At 37.4% G+C, this 25,870-nt stretch overlaps 1 protein-coding gene across 2 annotated transcripts in view; it reads right to left on the bottom strand.

Annotated features, from left to right (window-relative positions):
- Nucleotides 1-7,407: 7,407 nt before the first annotated feature.
- Nucleotides 7,408-25,870, bottom strand: part of si:ch211-266k8.4 (uncharacterized) — a 78,077-nt gene continuing 59,614 nt past the window's right edge. Inside the window, exon 15 of one of the 2 annotated variants that reach the window (XM_067502605.1) lies at nucleotides 7,408-8,840. In XM_067502605.1, the coding sequence (XP_067358706.1) occupies nucleotides 8,591-8,840 (250 nt within the window). In that variant the 3' untranslated portion in view covers nucleotides 7,408-8,590. Of the gene's footprint in view, nucleotides 8,841-19,839; nucleotides 20,325-25,870 lie in introns of those variants that run through there. The other variant, XM_067502606.1, reaches the window with a different exon arrangement.

The following is a 25,870-nucleotide window of genomic DNA, read 5'->3' as shown; positions in this document are numbered from 1 at the left end:
CCTTGTTGCTTTCATCAGTGAGATTTCCAGTCACGATGATTGGTGTGTCTTTGTGTTGATGGAGAACTCAGAGAAATTTATGAAATGCTTATATTCACCATTGTTGAGCTTTAATTTGAAACAGAAACTTATTAGCAAACAGTTTATTAACAGTCTATTTATCCTGTAGATTAGTGTTTCTACAGTAAACACTAATTAGTATTACTATCAATTTCATATTAGAATGGTGCTACTCCACACCACACAAATGTTAGTCTGACTTTTACTTTGGTCTCCTTTTAATCTAATATTTTAATCAAATCCACAAATACTTCTCTTTGCAGTACATCACAAGGCAAAATCAATTTTTTATATACTGGAAGCTAAACAACCTACGTGTGAAATGAGCTCTTCTGTTTAGTTACATTTTTATGCCAATATTAATGTCAAAAATTACAGTTTATGTAGAATGACCTGAAAAACACAACACAACCCAAAAGCAAACTAAATAAATGAGTCTTCAGTCAGTTTGAATATACAAACAGCTGTTCAGCTCAGACAAAAGAGGAGAGTGTGTGAATGTGTGTGCACGTGTGGCTGAGTTGTGATAATCCCCGAGGCAAGCTTGAAAACAGAACTGTGTGTGTGTGTGTGTGTGTGTGTGTGCGTGTACTATAGTGTGATTGAGACAGTTGCACTAGGGATTTATGTGTCCTTCAAATCTCACACACATACTGTGCATCTGCCATCTCTGGCAATATTTAAACAACAGTACAAGCATTTCATCATGGGTTGGATTAAATACTGAAAATAGACAGGGGACATTCTGGTGGCTCAGCCAGTTTAGTGCTCTGTCTCTGATTGCCTGGGTTACCTGTTCATGCCACAACAGATCTGACGTCTGAAGTGGTGAACCCAAGCTTCAGACAGTTAATGATCGGGAACAAATGAGGGATTTAAAACAAACAGGTAGAACAAGACAGTAAAACAAAACTGTGTGTGTGTTTGTGTGTGTGTGTGTGTGTGTGGGTGTGTGTCAGGAACTCATGTTGGTTATGCAGCGGATGACAGATGTATCTTAATTTTTTTACAACACCTCATCAGCAGATTATCAGAGTTAAAATAATCCCCTAAATGATATTTGGTTAATGTTCTATGACCTGATTGACAATATGTGTTGTGTTTCAGCAGCTTTGACTTGGCAGTGATCACCCTCTGCTCTGTAAATGGGCTTATAGTTAAGAATTATGGCCACATGTTTAGAATTTGCCCTAATGGTCAAATATTTTTAGCTGTGGTAATAGTGAATTAGTGGTTACTGCTGATGGTTGAACACTTTGTATAGTGTAGCTTATGAAGTTTATCTGGGATAAACACAGTTGTGTGCTTATTGCAAACAAGGGACTTGCAACAAAATATTATGTTTTGTTTAATTTACTTTAAGTCACAATAGTTATTCATTTAAATTTGGGGTCATTCAGTACAACATATCCTAAGGTGTTTGATGTATTACGTTATAAAAAACATTTCATGAGATAAAATTCAGGCCTTTTGGTCTCTTATTCATATTTTAATCTTAAAACCAAATGGCTTCACTATACAAAAAACAAAACTAATGAATTGGCCTTGTTGTTTTCAATAATGTAGGTGTTACATTCCATCCAATTTTTGTTTAATTGTCTGTGCACCACCACTTGAGGAGTTGTTGGAGACCATGTAGAGGAAATGTTTGGGGGTTTGTGCAAGTCCCCTGTTAAACACTGCTGTAGCTTTGTGACGATGGTGTATTAGCTCCTCCCCCCATCATTAACCTTTTATCATTCCTTGTTTAAAGCACTGACCCCTGATGAACAAGTTACTTAGCTCATGACTTATAAAGATTGTCAGGGGCATTATTTATTTAGACAGTTCTTTTTTTTTTTTACTCCAGGGCAGAATGTGTCTAAATCCACATCCTCTATAGAAGACTGACAACAGAGTAAAAGAGTCGAATCATAAATAATGAAGCAGAAACAGCTTGTAGGCCAGAGCTGCTGTTCTGCCACATCAACCTGGATTAGGACAACAGCTGATGAGGCCACAAAGACTGAAAATAATCACACAAATAAGGAACAGATTTTTTTTGACATGACAATTTGTGCAACGTTTTCATCCCAATCACAAGCTAATTTCCTCACTGTTGTTCATGCCAAGTGTTAACTCTTAGTAAGTTATGACTGGGGAGGATTTTATTTAACAATAGTGTTGAGTCATTACATTTTATTTTTTAGTAAAGTAAAGTGAAAATCTGAAATCTCGTACTTAAAGGTACAGTTGGAATATATACACATCTATCCGACCGTCTGTCGGCCGTCCATAATTTAGTTATTAATAGAAATTAGATTTATTACAATTATTACAAATATTAAACTTAAAGGTACAGTTACTTTTTTCTAAAAATAAAATATTACTGGAATTTGTTTTATTACAATGGGGAAATGTGTTGTCAAAGTCTCATTAAACAGCACTGTCAGCTGATATAAGGAGATATTATTGCTGCTAATTTGAAGGTTTTGGAGCATTTTCATTTGTGTTATCTCATCATGACAATAACCTGATGTGTTGGACAGAGTGTAACAGAGCAGGGTTAGGGAGGACTGGGCAGAGCAGAAGGGGCCAGGGGGGTTGTGACATTTACAACACTTAGCTTCAGGTACGGGGACCTATACTATAGTGTAAAACCAGTGAAAGTTTTCACACCTTTTTAAACACACTGTGATTCAGGTACAGTAACGATTAACTGACATTCAGTTGCCACAGCAGCACAGTTATTCAACAATTCACCACAACAAAATCTAAAATACATGACAAGATACAGAATATAGCAGCAACCTAATACAGAGGTGAGATTCAGTAGGCAATGAAGAATGTGTGAGTCTGTGAGAGGCTGAGTTTACACAGCCATGTCCTGAATCAGACCCCGATCAGCACAGGAGACATGTTGGAGAGGGATCATCTTCAGTTTCCTCAGCAGTCCAGCTCTTCACCTCTACCTTGTCAGCTCCTGGTGGATTTAAGGTTTCCTGGAGAGTTTTAGGTCTCTCCTGGGAGGATTTTGCATGGCTAATAGCTAATAGCTAATAATAATTTGATCAAAATTACCTGGGGCCAGAGAAGGGAAAGTACATCTTCCTGAGTTTAACAGATCATCCATTTAGAGGATGCCCAACCAAGGAATCAGGAGTTAGAATCAAAGACGGCACCAACCTACAACAGAACCCACACACCCCAAGTATTGCTATGGGTTTTTATATGTTAATGATTTTGTATTGTTTAGAACAGGCTAGAAAAAAGCTGGGTTACTTGCTGCATTTCATTAATGTTGCCAACGTGCAACTATTCCTGTAATGAATAAATGCCAGGACCAACTCTCATAACTATTCCCAATCAAAACAGTTGCATAGTGAGAACAAGCTTTTCCAGTTATGATAAAGTAAGCTGCCCTTTGTACAATACACAATTCAAGTAATGCTGGATTAACCATGTGCTGTGCATTTTTCCTGTGTCTGATCTGTCTGGAGACCTAAATACATTAACACATGATTGCGTAGCCTGACATATTTAGTACTATATAAAATTAATGAAACATGTTGTTGTTGCATATCATCCTGGAATATTGAGGCCCACATTAGATCTTCCGTGTCTGCTTCAGCAGACTCCTGTATAAATGTTTAATGACATCCTTACTGTTAAAATACCGGACTGTACCTTGATGTAATGCCCTACATCAATAAAATGCATTCAATAGTGCTGCAGTATTTTAAAGATGACATTTGTTCTGTAACTGACAACTCCTCAATACAGGATTTGGTGTAGAATTACTGAAACAATGAATGATGAAAACAATCTGTGCTTTCTTTTTAATGGGAAGTTTATAATAATGCCTGATTTACCCTGATTTGATGGACAGATGCAGGGGAGGGCACAATATTTTCGTATCTAATTGCAATGAATTTGCAACAATGGAAAGAACACACTGTGTTCTGCACCAGCAGCTTGACTAAAATATACAGTATGTTCCCGATCATAATAAAGTCCTTCATTTTCATATAATGACATCATTATATCAATAGTTTATAAAACACCTAGTTATAGATATAGACAAACTAATGACATAGTTTTTAGTGCTGTTCAGTGCATGAATTGGGCACATACTCAGTGATATGTAGTACCAACACTTTAAACTTTTAACATGCAGGACTTTTTTGTGTACTGACACTTCTCACATGCAGGAATATACAGAGCTCATGCAAAAACCAGTGCTGGGAACAAAAATGCAAAAAATGCAAATAATTAAAATATGCATAGAATTTTGATTGAGATAATAATGAATAAATATCAAATAAAAAATGAATGATTAATGTGGTGAATGCAGGAATTCTGGCACAGCAGTCAGTCTTGATTCCCAAATTAATGATTGACTGAATTTCTTGTCCGCGGATGCTATATACAAATGTACCACAGAGCAGGGTGATTAGAGGCAATCCCATTTAATCCCGATTAAATCCCATGCAATTGACGAAAGAATGCTACGAAACCACACACACCTTTACATCAGACTCTTTGGTGTGAAATCTGTTTCTTCTCTGTCATGGGAGATGACGGACTTAGGTAGGTCATGAATCCTGTGTACTGTGACCTTATGTCCTGTGTTTTATTTGTGGAAATAATACTGATAAAAGCACCAGCCATCCTTTAACCAGTAATATACTTCAATTACATTATTTATATTAGCCACATACTTAGAGATAAGACCAATAAGAGCCTTTGTCAAATATGTTCAGATATTCATTTGAGTTTTGATTTGGTGCACTTTAACTTCATGGCAAAACCTCAATGTCAACAAAAGAGATGTGACACTTTGCCACAGTCCTACATTGTTACTTCAGGCTGGTTAACTTTTTCTTTTCTGCCAAGTGCCGAATAGTTTCTGCCAAGTGTTGAATAGTCACACAGATAGATAACATATGATTCAAAGCAAATGAGTGCAATGAATTACTCCAGTGTGTCGTTCTCAAGATGTGATCAAAACAAGTTAGAGAGCCCAAGCTGCAGTGACAGGGGGAGGAGTGTGAGAGCAAAGGATAAACAAAATGAGTGAGACTCTTTGATTTATAGACGAAGGGAGAGGACGTCAGGCCTCGACTTCTACAAACTCGACGAGCCGGTTTTGTTCTTTTCTCCTCGCTGTTTAATTCGGTCACTTCAATCATCTCTGCAGCTCTTCGGGTGCACTCGTCTGCCAGTCAATTAAGACAAACACCGGCAGGGAGGGTGGAGAAATGATCGATATGTCACAAAAGCAGCTTGGCCACACAGCCAAACAGACACACACACACACACACACACACAAACCAACAGCTACATGAAGACAATCTGTTCCATGTGTTTTCTGTCAGTGTGTGAATTATTAGCAAGAATTTAAATTGACATTTTTTTATGTAGGAAAAAGTGGAAAATTTGTTAATCGTGTAAAATGAAAAATTGATCTTTCGACTCTAAACTTTAAAGCTTCTTTCCATAGTAATTAAGACGAGTGCAGTCAAACACAGTTAAACAAAACTAAGAAATTACTGATGTCTACAATTTGGTGTTAATGATTTACTAATATGCTCTTGACCATCCGCAATGAGAAGCACTGTCCAGTGAGTTTTGGAGCATTTGGCTGCATTTAAGCAAATAATGTTAACACTTCCAAGCACTTCAGACGTCATCCTTTTTATTTCCTTTCAAATCCGCTGTCTGCCAAAAGCCAAAATAATGAACATTCTGGCAGTGTTCAAATACTCGAGGACATAGCTGTATGTTAATATATATGATACTATTTTACAGCTGTTCCCAAATGTGATTTGATCGTGACAACTGGTCAGACCTACTTGGTCCTGGTCAGTGCCAGTCTGGCTCAGCTGATGCTGGACCAGGCTGGCAAACATGTTTTCTGTTTACGACAGGCATTGGTGACCCATAAAGTTAAAATTGAAGGAAGTAACTACAGCTTTTCCTGAGTGCATCAATGTTTAATAAAGTCATTACCTTAATTTCCTCTCTAGGCTCTATTGTCCATGTCTTCATCTTTGCATCTGTGATTTTGCTGCTTTATTTTATTATTATTTTTTAGATTCTTCTTAGATTAGTGTGTAAAAGAACAAAGTTTACAGTTCCTGCCATATTTGTTTTGGCTCAAGAACATATGAGAATGTCCTGCTTATGGGGATTTGGGGGTGTGTCTATCTCCAGAATGTGTGTTGCCCCCAGTTTACTCGTCAGGTGTGTGCTACTGACTGTCAGAGACTAGAAATCTGTGATATTTGTTGGAAACAGTCTTTATGTCTGAACTGTCCATTTTTTGGCAGTTTTTGTTAGTCTTCAGGTGTGTCTGCAGCTTTAGCTACATAGCCTCAGCTGGAACACCCAAGATGTTGTTGTTTAGGGACAGAAATCTTAAATTTGTAAAGGCTGAGAGGAACATGCTTTATATCAACATTTGTAGCATGTACAGTGTTTTTTATTCCACTCAGTTGTGCACCAGGAAGTTGACAGCATGTCTCCTAGCAACACTGGCCCTCAGCCACCACTGTTATGGGAAACACCCTCCACCCCCCAGGAGCATTAAGCACAGTCACTGATTTAGAGATATGTCCAAATATGGTTTAACAATGTTACAAATGTGCATAAATGCTACCGTTCCATTCTCATTTTACAATAAAATTTAGAACAAATGTTCCACAAATAGGAGTAAAGAATTTATTTATTGAAGAATTTTTTACATTTTTGATTTGGTAAACTCAGTATTTTTAACAGCACAATAGTTTATGTAGTATCCTTATGAACATGTCAACCACTGCGATGGTGTGGCTTGTTAATGTTCGGAATGATGTTAAACAATGCTGGAGCTCTGTGGCCTAAGGGAATAAGATTTATTGGGCTTTGGATACACATTGCCAGTAAACATTGTAAATATACACTATAACAAATAGACAATTACTTGTGCTCCATCTTCCTTCAAACACGACCGAGAGGCTCATCTGTCAATTTGTAAAATTCTTATTCTTCCATATGAGTGTCACACAGAAACAGCAGAGGCAGGAAAGGAAGTGTAGTTTGGGTGACAGAGTCAGTTAAGGACTTACTGATTCGCATCAGAAGCAGAACACAAGTGCATGAAGTACCAGTGCATCATCTGTTGGAAAAAGCAGAGATGAAAGATAAAGTTGCATATTGGAAATCTGGCATCAGAAATGAGAACATTTTATCTCTTGTTGTCCTGACATCATTATCACCACAGAGGAAGGACTCTCACCTATTTTAGTAGTTTTCCAGATGGGCAGGGCCGGATCTTGTAGAGCGGAACAGTGCGTATCATCATTAGAACAGATTTGTGATGCAAAAAAAAAAAAAATCATATCCTCTAGAATTAATGAGATAAATCTTTTTCTCTGAGTCAGTTTATTCAAATCGCATAAACGATGCTTTCTTACTCGTTGTCAATGACCGAGCAGGTAAACACAGGATACAGGGATCCAATTTAAAAAAGGTCAGTTTTTATTTACTTCAAATGCAACAAATACAAAACAATTGGGCCCTAAAGGAAATCAACAAAAGATAACTAATAGCTAAACTTAGAATACTTGTGTACAACACACGTTCTAAGCATCAACAAAGCCAAAACTGACATCGCCTGAGTGACACAAAAAGGGCAACTTATATACAGCAACAGACAAAATCGGTAAACATTACTGTGACCAAAAACATTTGGAAAACACACAACATATTAACACAGTATAGATAAAACTAACTGAGCACTGACTGACAAAATTAATCAATTGTGCATGCTTTATGACCATTGGTGCATGCCAAAAAATCAGTGAAAACATTACCAAACAAATGTATGGTGTGGCCGAGGCTGTGGTTATCACACAAATGTTACCAGGTATCTGTGCAGGTAGTTTATGTTTTGATACAGAACTGCATTATATCGGGACTCTTCTTTTTAATTAAAAGTGCTTCCAATAAATACTGCACTCAGCAAGGTTGATGGGTTATACAGAGTTCTGAGAACCACAAACAGAATTCTTCTTTATATTGGATATCTTAAAACGTCAGCAGTTAAACCCAAAAACTATTTGCATGACATGATTGCTTCAGTCAAAGCTACAGCAGGTATGTTTTTTTAAGTAAACATATGCTCCATAACTTATTTTAATGTGGAGAAATGCTGTTGAAGCCTCCCCTGATGTAGATTTACAGAGCAGCACTGGCAGCAGGGCAGGGATATTCAAATCTCACAATTCTAACCAATCAGAGAAGCTCATGGTACATAGTATGTATATATGAGATGCCAAAGGTGACGTAGGATCAGTACTTTACACCCTGGGACTGAATGATCACAAGTCTCATGCTACAAATAGCATGACTCCCAAAAGTTGCATATTGTACGTTTAAGTTGGAAAATGCAATTGAAAAAAAGAATTTTAAATGTAGAATGTGGTCTGCATTGCTTCTATGACATTGTTGTTCAATCATACATTTGTTGTTACTGGAAATGTTTTGGCATTACTTCATTTGAAAGATTTTATATATTTATCAGTTTGGTGAGCTTGCTCGTGCACTGCTCAGGGTCATGATGGCAGGTACAGGGAACACCTACTGTATATACCTCCATGGTACACAGTAATGTAATCTCCGGATTAAACATCAACCAGGAGTCAGCACACACTGCCTGAAGTTGCCTTGGCCTCAGGTTCCTCACTCTTGTCAAAGGCAAACACCTGCCAGTGTCAGGGTTCTTTAAACTGCCTGTGTGTGTATGTGTGTGAGGAATTCTGTAGAAAAAGAATGAATACAACAGCAGAGATAACGTCAAATGATTTTCTCACCAGACTTTAAATGAGATTTTTACATGAGAAAAAACAGACAGGTTGCAGCAGTGTGTGTGTATGTGTGTGTGTGTTTGTGTGTGTATACACCTAAATGAGTTCCCACAGGTGGGTGGTATCAGAGCTGAGTGCCAACAACTTATCAATCATCCTACACTGGAATTGAAGACACATAATGATGCCTTGTGAAAAATACAAATACACACACACAAACCTGAATAAAACTGAGTCATCCCTTTATAAAACAATCAATTAATTTTAGGTCCTGTGAATTTTCTGAGGCATGTCTCTAATAGAAAACACAGGTCAGCAAATCTCTTCTTACTGTTTAGGTCTGTGTTGTCATGCCACACTGTAACATGAGCTTAATGAGGAAGCTGATTGAAATTGAATAAGTTATGTAGTAGTTTATAGGGTTGAAACATTGGAAAGCTGTTTGATGGTTATCAGATTTAAGATGAATGGATTTAAAGGGCAAAGAAAAAGTGCAGCGGCCTCTGCAGAGTTTAAAATGTGATTTTAATGGCATGTTTAGATATTTGGAAAGATTTTACTGTGTCATAAATCAGGCGGCTCTGGATACCAAACAAAGCCAGCCATTTATGATTGTGCTGGCAGGGTGGGTCCCCATTATGTGGGGTGGGGTTACAACATACAGCACATACTTTATCCTCAGATTTTGGAAGCCAGTGACATAATGACACTATTTATTATCTAGAAAGGCAACAGACAAGTTGCTGTGGCAGGTTTACAACAACAAAAGCTTTGATAAGCTTATAGGTTTCGTCACTATTTAAGAATACAGTTAAAATTCGGAAATAATATTAAAAAGAGAAGAGTTACATAAAATAATACAATCCAACAAATATGGACTAACATTAGTCCAGAAATGATCATTTTCTGATTTCAATCCCAAGAGTACTGATTGCTACTGAGGTCATAAATCTTTAAAATATTTTACAAACATACAATATATTGTCAAAAATTGTAAAACTCCCAGTTTCCTAAAATGACCAGGCATTGTAACTCATATTATTTGGTCTAAAATAGATATTAGTGTTTGATAGCTACCACTTTCATCTGTAGAATAACAGACATTTGGTGCATGCAAGACTCAAGATAAATTACAGTGCATGTATTGTAACTGGGTAGATTTTAAGTAATAAAAGTAAATAGTAAAATCGATTAAATAGGTTTATATTGTCAAATATAAAGCAAATAATAAGTAAAGCAATAACATAATTGTGTTGGGTTTAGTAATTGTATAGAAAATTCGGAGTTGATATAATTAATATATTTAGTAAACATAATTTTATTTAACAAAACACAAGTGGAAGTCAATCAAAGCTAAAATATTTATTAAGTGAAGTTAAGTTTTTGTTCTTTTGGTGTTCTTTACTTCAAATCTTCTTAATATACATTAATTTTGTTTTTCAAACAAAAAATTAGTAGAAATTTGTGAATTTATATGATTATTTATTTAAATTTTAAGATTTAAACATTTTTAAAATTCAGACTAGCTGCTCTATTTATTTCTAATATACTTAATTAATAATTTTTACTTCACCCCAATCTCAGTTTTACTTTATCTCCATGGTTCCTTAAGATTGTAAAACTGTGACCTGACCTACCACGTTGTCAGATTTTGTTGAATGATGAATAAATTGTGTACCTTAGCATTTGGTTAGAGAGGAAACATGCAACCTTATATTCCCTTAACGTTTGGTCAACAGAAAACCAAATTATGCGAATTTGGCTTGAATGCAGTGTTTTAAGTAACTGTGTTTGTCTCACACACAGCGCTGTGGGCCATTTTACAGATGAGGCTAAACAAAATGGCAGGGCTGCACATCTGGACTGTACTGCTGAGAGAGAGAGAGAGAGAGAGAGAGAGAGAGAGAGGGAGAGCAGTGGATAGGACAAACAGTGTGCAGGATGTTCTCTCCAACTCCAGCCTCATCATCATCATCACCAACAAATGAATAGAGGGAAACAGATGCTGCCTTTCGCTTTCCTGCTTGTTACATTCTATTACTTCTGCACTATATGTTTATATAAGATCTGTGTATAATGCATTTAGATTTTTCTGCTCTCATCAGCAACTGGAAACCTTAGTGTAAGTGTTTGGAACTGTAAAACTGTAAAACACACACATTTTTTTACTCCTTGTCTCCTACTTATGCAATTCCTTGCCCCCTTTACTCTTTAATAACATCATCCATGTGCACTGAAACCTGACACTACTAAATTCAATTGTCGTACACTAATTACATTTTTGTGGACGAGTTCTGCAGAGCCAGATGAATCAGCTGCTCTGTTTCAACTTTGATATACCGCAAGTATTTAAACAGCAGAAGTCAAATTTCTTCTCATGTATGGATTTTTTAAAATCATTTTCTACATTATAGATTATTTCATGAATGACCAGAGGTAGTTAGTATAGGTGACTAGAATTTCAATTGAAGAAAATCATTTGCTTTTGTGTTTGACTTTTTGTCTTAATTTCAAGTGTTTGGCTGGTACACAAACTAGTTCTTTTATTGGGATTATGGGACCACTTATGTGTAACTTTTATTAACTGGGCAGGTGGAACAGACAAAATAATGTTTGTTTGCTAATCAGCATTCAGCCAAAACATTAATACGATCTGATGTTTTAAATCTAAAATGTTTGATGTATTTTTTATTAAATATTACATAAAAATAGAAAAACATTATTGTTTATTACTAACATGCCAATGCTGATGCATCATAATGCGTTAACCACCTGTCAGCACTTTTACCAACCGTGAACTTTGAATCATATTTTTTACTATTACTGGCCATGTTTTACCATAATTACCGCTACCATTATTTAAAATACATTGTTTTCTTACTAAGTAAAATGTAGATAATTTCTTATTTATTACTTATATATATACACATATATACACACATATATATATATATATATATATATATATATATATATATATATATATATATATATATATATATATATATATATATATATAAAATTTATACTTAGATATATTTTTACTTGACCAAAAGAAAAACGAAATTTGAAATGGTATTTGTAAAGGTTTTTTTTTCTTGAGTATTAAGTTTGTGTACTTCTACAAACAGTGTGTTACATATTGCTATGTATGGGGCTGTATGTCTGCAGACTTCTCAGAGTAGCCATGTTGACCCTTTAACATTAAGACCACCAGTCACAATGGTGTGGCTAACTGGTGTATATCAAAATAAAAATAAACAATTAAAAATGTTAATCGTGGTTACTAATGCCACTTTGAGAATTTACAGAAGATGAAGTGCTTTGTTTGGGGTGTTTTGTCGTGTGTTGTAGGGACCACACGTTGCTGGCCATTAGCAGAGTGATCTGTAATAATTTTTTTTATATGTGATTGTGCTGGCAGCCATTTTAGTAGGGCATTATGACCTACAGTTGGGAAGGTACTGTATATTTCAAAAGGTCTGAACTTTCTGATGATGGTAAATTTTCTTGTCCAAGAGTTGTCATCAATGAAGACCAGTAGATTTCTGGCAGACTTTGAGGGGATAATCACTCAAGATCTTAAATAGATGCTGATACTGTACAAATGATTTGGTTGCAAAAAGCAGAAGCTCTGTCTTATAGAGAATGAGCTGAAGTTGTCTCTCTCGGGTCCAAGCCATAACATCAGAGAGACAGACAGAAATGTGTGATGAGACAGTGACGTCACCTGGAGGAATAGACAGGAAGAGCTGTGCGTCATCAGCATAGCAATGATAGGAACGTCCATGTGAGAGGCCAACAGAACCCAGGGATGTGGTGCAGTTAGAGAAGAGAAGTGAGCTGAAAAAAAAGCCCTGGGTCAATGAGAGCTGGATACTTGTCCCTGCCAACACACCTTGAAGATTCAGCTCTGGTGGTTTAGTTTCAAAACCTGCAAACCGAACGGGTAAATGTAGGATGAAGGACTGGGCTGCAGCTCCTGCAAAGTGCTGTGACTTCATGACTGTCATGAGGACTGTTTCTGTAGAACGACCTCTCTGAAAGCCAGAGCAGAGAGTTATTGGAGTTTCTCTAAAAAATTGAATATAATGTTTTGGAAGAAGACAATCAATAAATGACCGTGCTTCATTTTGTGGCCCTTCCACATGTGTGGGCACAGAGGTTCTAAAGTTGCTTAAATGCACTTTGACTGCAGATTTGCTGATTAACAGAGGCACAATAAAGAGCACTGTAGACATGTACTTGTGCTGTTGGGCAATTTGATGTATAATAAAAAATAAAACCTAGCACTGGAATAACAATGTAAGGTAATCACTTCAGTTATGCTCGTATCATTTAATTTGGTAGTTTATCTCTAAGACTTGTGCAATCTTCTCACTATGGGATTCAAAGTGATTATGTAAGCCAAGTATTAAGCTGCAGTTCTGGGAACTGAAACAGATACAGTTTTAGGTTTGTTTACTGCTCATCCACTGTGGTGCAGTGATATCGGGTTCAGAGGGACTCTCCTCCACTTTCCCCTGGTATGAAGGAATGTGATTGTAGATTAGCTCAACTGGGAGGATGTTAGGAAACAGGAGGTAAACATTAACTCTCAGTTCCTACCCAGTACAGATTTCAAAATCTCTCTGAATTCCTCTAACATAAAAATGTACTCCTGTCTTTCACAGTTATCCTTTGCCATTTATATATGTGAACAAATACTCTTTCAGTTCAAACAAAAGTGGTATAATATTGCCCTGACAAGGTGCAGGTGCTAAGTAAACCACAACCCCATTCCAAAAAAGTTTTGAAGATGTGTAAAACGTAAATAAAAACAGAATGCAAAGATTCGAAGATCTCAACCCAATCTCAACCTTTACCCATCAACCCACGTTTTATTCACAATAGAACATAAACAACATATCAGATGTTGAAACTGAGACATTTTACCATTTCTTGGAAAATATTAGCTCATATTAAATTTGATGGCAGCAAAACATCTCAAAAAAGAAGGTGATGTTTACCATTGTGTAGCTTCCCCTCTTCTTTTAACAACTGTCTGTAAATATCTGGGAAGTGAAGAGACCAGTTGCTGGAGTTTTAGGAGAGGAATGTTGTCCCATTCTTGTCTGATGCAGGATTCTAGCTGCTAAACAGTCCTGGGCCTTCGGAGTTTTCTTTTTATGATGTGTCAAATGTTTTCTATTAGTGAAAGGTCTGGACAGCAGGCAGGCCAGTTCTTCACCGGGACTCTTCTCCTATGAAGCCATGCTGTTGTGATGGCTACAGTATGTGGTTTAGCATTGTCTTGCTGAAATATGCAAAGAATACTCTGAAAGAGACGTTGTCTGGATGGGACCATATGTTGCTCTAAAACCTCTATGTACTTTTTAGCATTGATGTGTTTTACCAGATGTGTAAGTTGCAAATGCCAGGCACTAATGCACCCCAATACCATCAGAGATGCAGGCTTTTCAACTATCCACTGATAACAAACTGGATGGTCCCTCTCCTCTTTAATCCGCAGGACACGATGCCCATGGTTTCCAAAAAGAATTTCACATTTTGATTCATCTGACCACAGAACGGTTTTCCATTTTGTGTCAAATCATTTTAAATGAGCTCTGGCCCAAAGAAAACAGAGGCGTTTCTGGATTGTGCTCATATACGGCTTCTTCATTGCATGATACAGCTTTAACTTGCTTTTGTGGATTGGACACTTAACAGTTTTAACCTTCGGCCATGTCCCTTGCACACAGAGCTTCCTCTTGATTCTGTGAATATTTGAAAGATATTGTATACGTAGTTTGTTGCAGATAGATGAACCTCTGCCCATCTTTAAATTTGAGAGGCTCAGCCTCTCTGAAATGCTCCTTTTATACCCAGTCATGTTATTGACCTGTTGACAATTAACCTAAATAGTTGTCAATGCTCCTCCATTTGTTTTGCCCCTGTTCCAACTTTTTCAGCCTAAAATGAGCTAACATTTTCCATGAAATGGTTAAAGTTCTCAGTTTCAACCTCTGATATGTTGTCTATGTTCTATTGTGTATGGGTTGATTAGATTTGCAAAATATTGTATTCTGATTTTATTTACATTTTCACATCTTCCTAACTTTTTGGGAATTGGGGTTATATCACATATACATGACACCAGAAATAAGTTGAAAGTTAGTATTAGAGAGTAACTAAACCGTTGTATATTGTGATAATTTCTCTGCACAATAAAAATGTTGGAAGAGTCTAAGTGAAAGTTAAATTCCTCAAACAAAATTCGTCTTTGAAAATGGTTCAACAACAAATAAAATGTGAATCATGTGATTTAAATTGTGACAGAAACCCAAAGCAGCAAAAAGTAAAAACACGAATCCAATTTGTCTCACTAGCTCAAACAGAAACACTGAAAACATGGCAGATGTTGGAGCAAAAACAGTAACAGTAAGTCCATCACTTTATAAAGGTTTGTCAGCCTCTTTCATGTTAATGACTTAAATGGCATAGTGTTACAATTTTTTATATTGACATAATTTATAATAAAAATTATAATTTTCAAAGTTTTTAAATCATAACTTAACTTCACTAGAAATCACTGAAATCTGTCAAGTGCTTTAAGATCTACAGACAAGTATGCAAACAGGAACAAAGGAAACACTTCACCTGCACAGCAGAGGTAATAATAACATGTTATGGGCCTTCTATCTGTCAGCTCCCAGAACATCCCAAATAGTAATTTTCTTCATGTGAAGCAACACAAAGGCAAAGCATTGCACACTGTGACAAATCCTCATTTCCATACATTGAAAATATGTCTTAATCAGTTAATTATCATGCCTGAAACATGCTACAAAGGGGCAGGTCTGTTGGCCTTGTTTTGTGTCCCAGTAAATACAAATCCTCATTGAAGGATAACAACATTTAATGAATTCTAAAAGGAAATGTGAGTAAAACATCTTGGTAATGTTTGATTAAAATGAGATCTTTCTGTTCTGTTTTGCATAAGTTGCCTTAAAATAGATTTAGTTTCCTGTAAAAGCAGTTACCAAATGCACATTGTAACACATTTAAATCTCTAAGTAGAAGGTTAAAGCTTAATGTTTCTCATACAATGAGTGCTGATTTCATAATGTGACACACTAAAACTGTGCAGGCTAGTGAACACAGGTATGTGACCCCTTTGTCCACCTCTGCATTTCTGGCCAGGTTGTGCAGTTTGCCTTTGATCCTCAACTACCAGGTCAGTCTATTACAAGGTCAGAGGGTCCACTCTGTACATTCCAAAGCTTTTAATGGGTCAGTGCTGGAATACCTCACACTGAAAAGAGACAGCATTAATTAATAATAAAAAAAGGTGAGAAAGAAACTAAAATGTTCCCATGATGTGTTTCTGTTCACCTGCTCTTTTGTTCAAGCAGCAGTATCATTGAGCCAAGAATCACTGTGTTCCTCTTTCAGCCCACACCCTTCATGCTACTGCTGCAAATCCAGTTAATGTGTTTTCTCTCCTGCCATGACAGATTAATACTAGCACTAAATCAAGCTCCCCTGTCATGACATTGCACTTGAGTGTTGATGAACAAGGATACACTTGAAGTTACAGAGCAACAGAGTGAAAGATTAAATCACCAGCGGTGACATTACAGCAATGTATGTCTTTGAAAAAGACACAAACATATGATGGACAACCTCAATTCCAAAAAAGTTGGGACAATGTGTAAAACATAAATAAAAACAGAATGCAATGATTTGTAAATCTCATCAACCCATATTTTATTCACAATAGAACATATGTTTAAACTGAGACATTTAACCATTTCATAGAAAATATTGATTTAGAATTTTATGGCATTAAAACGTCTCAAAAAGGTTGGAAGAGGGGCAACAAAAGGCTGAAAAAGTAATTGCCGCAAATCAAAAACAAATTGAGGAGTATTTGACAACTAATTAAATTAATTGGCAACAGGTCAGTAACATCACTGAGTATAAAAGAAGCATTACAGAGAGGCTGAGCCTCTCGAATGTAAAGATGGGCAGAGGTTCACCAATTGCCAACAAACTTCACCAAAAAATTGTAGAACAATTGCCATCAACATTATACTATCATCAAAAGATTCAGTGAATCAGGAAGAATCTCTGTTTGCAAGGGACAAGGCCAAAGGTCAAAACTGGATTCATGCTATATTCGGGCCCTCAGGCAGCGCTGCATTAAAAACAGGCATGATTCGCTACTGAACATCACTACATGGGCTTAGGAACACTTCCAGAAACCTGTGTCTGTGAACACAGTTCACAAATGTTAGTTAAAGCTTCTTTTAAATCATGCAAAGAAGAAGCCACATGTGAACACGATCCTGAAACGCCTCTGTGTCCTCTGTGCCAGAGCAAATGGTCTGAGGCTAAATGGAAAACTGTTCAGATGAATCAAAATTTTTATTCTCTTTGGAAACCATGGATGTTGTGTCCCGTGGACTATAGAGGAGACGGACCATCCAGCTTGTTATCAGTTCAAAAGCCTGCATCATCAGTTTTCAAAAGTACATAGAGGTTTTACAGCAACATACTCCCATTTAGACATCTCTTTCAGGGAAGGCCTTGCATATTTCAGCAAGACAATGCTAAACCACATAGTATATCAATTAAAACAGCATAGCTTCACAGGAGAAGAGTCTGGATGCTGAACTGGCCTACCTGCAGTCCAGACCTTTCAATAGAAAACATTTGGCGCACGATAAAACAAAAAAAGCTAGAGCTAGAATCAGCTACAATCCTGCATCAGACAAGAATGGGATAACATTCCTCTCCTAAAACTCCAGCAACTGGTCTCCTCACTTCCCAGATGTTTACAGACACTTGTTAAAAGAAGAGGGGAAGCTACGCAATGGTAAACATCACCCTCTTTTTTGAGATGTTTTGCTGCAATCAAATTTAATATGAGCTAATATTTTCCAAGAAATGGTAAAATTTCTCAGTCTTAACATATATGTTGTTTATGTTCTTTTGTGAATAAAATATGGGTTGATGAGAATTAAAAATCATTGTGCTGTTTTTATTTACGTTGTACACATCTACCCAAATTATTTGAAATTGGGGTTGTAAAAGTCCTCTTACACTAATGACATGTTTTTCTGAAATGATGAATCTGAGAAAACCAAATTTAAGACATGATATTTAAAGCTAATGTAATGGCAAGATTTGAGGTGTTCTTCAAAATGTCTTCATCTGAGCCAACAAATGGCACCTGAACACACCACAAAGACTACCGCCAATAGCGACCAATTGAATATGCTGAAAAGTGAGCCAACTTCCAACAACCAGTGGTAGTGGTGCGGGACACAGTGTCTACTGCTTGATTAAGTCTGCAGTATTCGATGCTGATGTCCATTCTGTATTGTGAGGTTTCTGGTGACTTTACAGGCCTATTCTGAAGCCATAGACTTGATTATATATTGAATGAATGTTGTACCCGTCCTGTCCATATTTAAAAGTTGCCCTCAGTTTCCCTGTCCTCCTCCAACACAGGCAAATAAAACAGTGATGACACTTCATTCATCCATGGCCTGTCTAAGCAACATAACAACAAAAAAAGACAATATGTCATTTTCCTACTCAAACACAAAGAAGCTTCAACATAGGGAGCTTTCACAGAGCTGATAGTTTGTGTTAGTTTTGACTTTTGGGCTAGCTGTCTCCCTGTTTTCATGATAAGCTAAGCACCTGCTGGCTGTTGCTTCATTTTTGCCATGTATATTGTCATAACCTGGGTCAGAAGCCATTACAAAAACAGGAATTGACACAGATTAGAATAATCAAAACCTTCAATGTGTTATTGTGTTATCTAAACATGTCCACAATCACACTGAGTAGAAGAGTGCGAACAAAATACAAACAAAAGCAAAAGGGTTGCAGAAGCCGGCAGCAGAGAATTTCAGCCATCTCCACTTATGCTGGATACTAGAAAAGAAGCAATGGGGCCCTTCAAAAATTAAACCAGCTTTTGTCTAAAAAAAAAAGCACACACACACTCAAACAGAATGAGCATGGGCCGTCAAAACAATTTGGAGTAATTTCAATCTATTTATGTGTCGACAAGAAAATTAATGCTCTATTTTCCAAAGTTACAGTTTCAGTTACATTTAACTAACCGCATTTTGTTGGTTAACTTAAGTTCAAAGTTTATTCTTGACCTTGGAAACAGCAGTTCAGAAAATGTCACCACAGTGTTCATTTAGTGGCTGTTTTGGAGCTACTAATCATATACACATGATCTTCATCAGCAGATGGAATTGGACTATTTGTCACAGACTGGATGTTCAACTTTCGAAGTGGTGAAGGTCTTTACGTCCACATTGTCAGTTATTCATTAGGCTTCCAAACGCAGTCACATCTTGTAATTACTTCAAATATGGGTTGGAACTTCTTGCATTAAATCAGTCTCAGTAAGTGTTGACATGACAACATGGACAAAAACATCCTTTAAGATCTGCAACTCCCTATTCAAGTTTAGGTAAAGAATGTTATCACTGTTAAAATATGTAAAAGATAGGAATTGCGCCACAGTCTTATGTAAAGTCAGAGACAGTAAACACAACAATCCACTTTGAGTTCATAGACTATGTTTTACAGGGCTGTAAAGACATTCTTCTACTTCCATACTCAGAGAACAGGTCTACAAGAACATCTAAGACCCAACTGAAATTTCAATTGCATAAAACTTTTCACTCACAAGACTGTGAGTCAGTCAACATGTTTTAGCTGTGACTGACTTGATGTAAGAAGTTCCAACCCTGAATCAAGATAATTATATGATATGCATCTGGTTTTGGTAGCCTGATAAAAAACTGAATCATTACAGACAAACACAAACACAAACACACATTTTAACAGGTATGTCACCACAGTCCCACTTAAAGAAACACCAGCCTTGCAGTCCAGGTCAAAAATAAAAAAATAAAAAAAAGTTACCATTAAGAAGAATATCAATATTTTATTAGAATTAATTATATAAGACAATACAAGTGACAATAGTCATTATTAACCATTTATGGATCAAGTGAAAAAAAAAAAAACAGTCCCAGTGCAAAGTAATATCAAACTGGTGTACATTTAAATGTGCATGTGCACACATATACTGTTTAAACAAGCAGAAAACTGCAAACTCAGTCAGGAAGATGGTTTACATAACTAAAAGTAGAAATTCAGCCTCACTTCACATGATTTACTGCTCGTATGCGTAATCTTCTTACTTTTTTGTGTGAGTTAGTAACTCATCTACCAAACAAGATCCCCTGATATATCAAACTTAGTGAAGTGGTTTCATGTTTAATGTAAACATGTATTGCATTTTATCCCTACACTTGTTTCCTCATGTTCTTCTCCCATGATCATTGTCAGATCATCGTCGACTCTCTGGCATTCATGAATAGAAAGCTGGTCTGATGTCTGGATGACAATTCCCTAAAAGACAAAGACACAGATCCACTGGTTCAGAGTCTTGGCATATTATTTAAGCAAGAAAATTAACAACAAATTAAAAGAAAAGAAATAAATTTAATCAAAAGACTTTGCCAGAATAAAATGGCAGAAAGAAAGAAAGAAAAAGAAATACTGGTAAAAAATGTAATATTAATGTTCAGTTTTATCCACTCTTATTCCCTTATAATTTCCTACTTTAAAAAAAAAAAAAAAAAAAAAAAAAAAAAAGGTAAATTACTAGGACCTATCAAAATTTACCTCTTGGTAAGAACAAAAGTAATGAAAATAGTCAATACTTTTCATGTGCAGAAAAAGCTTTTTACCCTCTCAGTAAATGCCACGTGCCCACTAGAGGATGTTCAAACCTTCAGATTTTAATAATGTGGAACAACACAGGCATAACAAATTTAACCAAGGTTTAAAGTTTAGATATTAAAAACAAACAAAACAAAATGGAGGTGGATTGTTGTAGAAATTTAGTTTGCCTTGTTTTGCAATGAGAAACAAAAGAGGAGAAAATACTGTGGAATAATTTATGGCTGGTACGGTTTGCAGCTCAAGCTGGAATTAAAGTTCTATTGTTAGTCTCAAACGAGGTCAGTGGAAGCTACTGTTACAAGTAAACAACAACCACTTGCTGATGCTTTCTGTTCAGATCACTCTCTTTGGCTATTTTGGGTTTCTGCTCAATATTCCATGACCAGTCCTTTCAAGCTACAGGGTTTGAAGATGCAGATATCAAGTTTGATACTGACACAAAATTGGTCCAACTATTCATTAGTGAGGAGGCTGAAAGTTAAAGGGGACACTTTGTACTCTAATGTAGTTTCAACTATCTTATTAGAAATTAACTTTAGATAGAGTTTGAAGAATGAAGTCTGTTCAAATACTCACTGTCTAAATAGTATATGTATTTTTTGTCTTTCTAAAGACAATTCTGCCATGTTTTTTAGTAGTTGGTTTGGATTTCCTGCATTTGTTTCGGAAAATATCATTACTTTACCATGGTTCATCATAAATTGGACTAAGATCCACATTCTCAGGAATTCACATAACATTTTGCTAACTTGCCAAACCAATTAAAAATTATTGAGTTCCAATAAGCCACAAACATTTCTGAACACTCCCATATCTAACAGATTCCATCAGCAGAATACAAGCACTCCAGAGCTACATACAAATATCCTGAAACAGACATATACACACTATGACTAATATTTCAAATGTCACCTGTTTGTTTCTTCTTCTTAAATTGTTATTTGGTTTCTCTTCTAAAGAGACTTGAAATTTACTAATTTACTAACAGCACACAGTGTGTGCATTTGTGGGTGCATATACGCGCAGAACAGACCACATGAGATGAACAATAACAATGTCACCATATAATGCACACATTTTCTCTAACATTTTACATGTATGGCAGTTTTTTTGGAGTTGATGTGACTTTATCTTTACTATCAGAGCAGATTTACCCTGCTACATCAAACTTCTGTTCCTGGAATTAAAATGTCTGACTTCAACTGTGGTGTGAGGGTGTCTGAAGGAGCCTGTGCCTGGAAGAAAAATAGGAGTGTGTATACATGCTTGACTGTGTCTGTGTTGTTTGGCCTGATTGTCATTGTGTGTTTGAGTCAGTGTGAGTGTGCAGCGATTAGCCTGAGCAGGTTAGCTACGGTGGCTTTAGCTGCATGTGGTTGGAGACAGACCCAACCTGATGCTAAACTGCCATTCATGGCAGTTAGCCCTCAGTCTGGCCTTCTTACAAAATGAGTCTAAGAAGGAGAATTGACACTATGGTGATGGTGCTCCTTGATGCTGGCCCCCACTATAAAAGTATATAGCAAAGTCAGTCATTGCTGCTAAGCAGCAGAAACCTATGAAGCAATCAGCAAGGTGGGCCCCATGCTATTGAGTCCTTAGCCTTTAAACGAACCGAAATAATCACTTTATACATAAAGAAGGTCTATGAAGAAACTAAAGTGTATTTTACTATAATAGACAGCCTCCAAGGATGCAGAACCACACATAAAATGACAACATATGGCTCAACCCCAAAACCCCTGCCACCCACACACAAGAGAAAATAAAAAGACACTGTTGTCACAATTACATAGAAATACTCTCACAGAGTACCTGCATGGGTAATGACATGTTCAGTTTGAACATATGTCAGCGTGATACTGGATACGTTTAGATAATTCAATAAAATAGTGTCAACAGCAATAAAATACAATCAGTGTTTTATTGAGCTTTTTTTCTATGTCAGTACCAAATCACAAAATTAGTCACAACAAATTCCGACCCCTTTACATTTTGCAGTTTACTGCATTGTAAATTTAATTTAAAGTGGAAAAGCATTTTTATTCATGCCAATACACACACTGTAACCATACAGACAAAGTTAAAAGTACACTGCAAAAACGCAAAATAAAATTTGCTGAATTAGTCCCAAATGTTGTCAGAAACGATCAGGACAAGTGTATAAAACCATTTCTAATGTTCTGATTTGTTCCAAAGGCACAGTGGCCTCAATCTTTATGAAATGAAAGAAGTCTGGAATCACCACGTGTCTTCCTTGAGTTGGCCATCAAACCAAACTGAAAAAAATGGACATTTAGGACATTGATCAGGGAGCTGACCAGGAATACAATGGTTACTCTGAAATAACTTCAGAGTCAGAAGCATAAATATCTCAGTAACATTTAATCAAACAGGAAATGCAACCACAAGGGGACACAAGCCAGTGTCTTCTTGTGCCAGTCCCAAATCTGGATAAATGCAGAGGGTTGTGTCAAGAAGGGCATCCGACGTAAAACACATGCCAAATTAAAAATGCGAATCGTGACAATAACTTCCATACCGGATTGGTCGGGGCCGGGTTAACAACGACCGCCACCGGTGCTGTTGACCTACAGGGTACCGGTGGAAATTAGACTACTGTTGGTCAAAGACTAAGACGTAGAAGAGGAAGGTGTGTTCGTAGGCAGATAGAGAAGAGGAAAGCTAAGAATGTAGAACTGACAGTAGGGACTTTGAATGTTGGGACTATGACAGGGAAGGCTAGAGAGTAGATTGACATGATGCAGAGAAGCAAGGTGGACATACTGTGTGTCCAGGAGACCAGGTGGAAAGGTAACAAGGCTAGAAGGAAAACAGGCACAGAGGGACACAGACGACTGAGGAGAATAGACAGGAGTACAGGGAGATGCAGCGTAATGTGAAGGTAGTGGTGGCAAAGGCCAAACAAAGAGCATATGAGGACTTGTATGCTAGGTTGGACACTAAACAGGGAGAGGTGGATTTGTACAGGTTGGCCAGACAAAGAGATAGAGATGAAAAGGATGTGCAGCAGGTTAGGGTGATTAAAGATAGGGATGGAAATGTATTGACAGGTGTCAGGAGTGTGATGGGAAGATGGAAGGAGAACTTTGAAGAGTTGATGAATGAGGAAAATGAAAGGGAACAAAGAGTAGAAGAGGTGACTGGTGTGGAGCAGGAAGTAGCAAAGATTAGTAAGAGTGAAGTGAGGAGGATGTTGAAGAGGATGAAGAGTGGAAAGGCAGTTGGTCCTGATGACATACCTGTGGAGGTATGGAAGTGTGTAGGAGAGGTGGCATTAGAGTTTCTGACTAGTTTGTTTAATAAGATATTGGAGAGTGAGAGGATGCCAGAGGACTGGAGGAGAAGTGTACTGGTGCCAATTTTTAAGAACAAGGGAGATGTGCAGAGCTGTGTCAACTACAGAGGAATCAAGCTGATGAGCCACACAATGAAGTTGTGGGAAAGAGTAGTGGAAGCTAAGCTAAGGGCAGAGGTGAACATTTGTGAGCAGCAATATGGTTTCATGCCTAGAAAGTGTACAACAGATGCAGTATTTGCTTTGAGGATGCTGATGGAGAAGTACAGAGAAGGTCATAGGGAGTTGCATTGTGTCTTTGTAGATTTAGAGAAAGCGTATGACAGGTTGCCGAGAGAGGAGCTGTGGTATTGTATGAGGAATCTGGAGTGGGAGAGAAGTATGTTAGAGTGGTGCAGGACATGTATGAGAGCTGTAAGACCTTGGTGAGGTGCGTTGTAGGTGTGACAGAGGAGTTCAAGGTGAAGGTGCGTCTGGATCAAGGATCGGCTTTGAGCCCCTTCTTGTTTGGTCTGGTGATGGACAGGCTGACAGATTAGGTTAGACAGGAATCTCCATGGACTATGATGTTTGCAGATGACATTGTGATTTGTAGTGAGAGCAGGGAGCAGGTGGAGGAAAATCTAGAGAGATGGAGGTCTGCTCTGGAAAACAGAGGAATGAAGCTTAGCTGCAGCAAGACAGAATACATGTGTGAATGAGAGGGACCCAAGTGGAACGGTGAGGTTACAGGGAGCAGAGGTGAAGAAGGTGCAGGACTTTAAGTACTTAGGGTCAACGGTTCAGAGCAACGGTGAGTGTGGAAAAGAGGTGAAGAGGCGAGTGCAGGCAGGTTGGAACGGGTGGAGAAAAGTGTCAGGTGTGTTGTGTGATAAAAGAATATCAGTGAGAATGAAAGGAAAGCTGTTCAAGATGGTGGTGAGACCATCGATGTTGTTCAGCTTAGAGACAGTGGCACTGAAGAAAAGACAGGAGGCAGAGCTGGAGGTAGCAGAGCTTAAGATGTTGAGGTTCTCTTTGGGAGTGATGAGGATGGACAGAATCAGGAATGAGTACATCAGAAGGACAGCTCATGTTAGATTTGTTGGAGATAAAGTCAGAGAGGCCAGATTGAGGTGAGAAACTGTGAATATATCGGTAGAAGGATGCTGAGGTTGGAGCTGCCAAGTAGGAGGTCTAGAGGAAGACCAAAGGGTAGATTTATGGATGTAGTGAGAGAGGACATGAAGTTAGTTGGTGTGAGAGAAGAGGATGCAGAGGACAGGGTTAGATGGAGGCACATGATTTGCTATGGCGACCCCTGAAAGGGAACAGCCCAAAGGAAAAGAAGATTTAATGAAACAGGCCTTTATGGTAAAGTGCTAAGACATAAGGCAAAGTTTGCCTAAAATTTTTTAAAGGATTCTGAGGCATCAGGACAAACTTTCTGTGTTTTGATGACCCAAACGAAACGTTCAGCAAGCACTTTGTCTAATGAGCCCAGGGTTGATCGTTAGGCTTTCCAAAGTAAACAGCAACAACAATGCTGAAGCGTCTTTGGACAAGTCTCTGTCTTTATGAGGTCCAACCAAAGCCCAGATATCTCCAAAGACTTGAAGATGACAGTTCACAGACACTTCCCATACAATCTAAAGAAGCGGACCATTTAACTAGAAAGGATCTGTCAGGAAGAATGGGATACACTCTCTAAATACAGGTGTGAGAAGCAAGACTTATCCAAGAAGACTAACTGCTACCAAAAGGGCTTCTACAAAGTAATAGGTCTAAGCGTGGATCCCTATGTAAAAAAAAGAGACTTCTGTGTTTTAATTTTAGGGAATTTTTTGGGAATATGTTTTTACATTGTTAATATGTTCGTCTAAAGGCGTCTAAATACTTTCTGATGTGACTG

The sequence above is a fragment of the Channa argus genome, chromosome 4 (genome assembly GCF_033026475.1).
Source record: "Channa argus isolate prfri chromosome 4, Channa argus male v1.0, whole genome shotgun sequence".
Classification (NCBI taxonomy): Eukaryota; Metazoa; Chordata; class Actinopteri; order Anabantiformes; family Channidae; genus Channa; species Channa argus.
The sequence above is the reverse complement of the archived record's forward strand: the minus strand, read 5'-3'. Positions and strand labels throughout refer to the sequence as shown.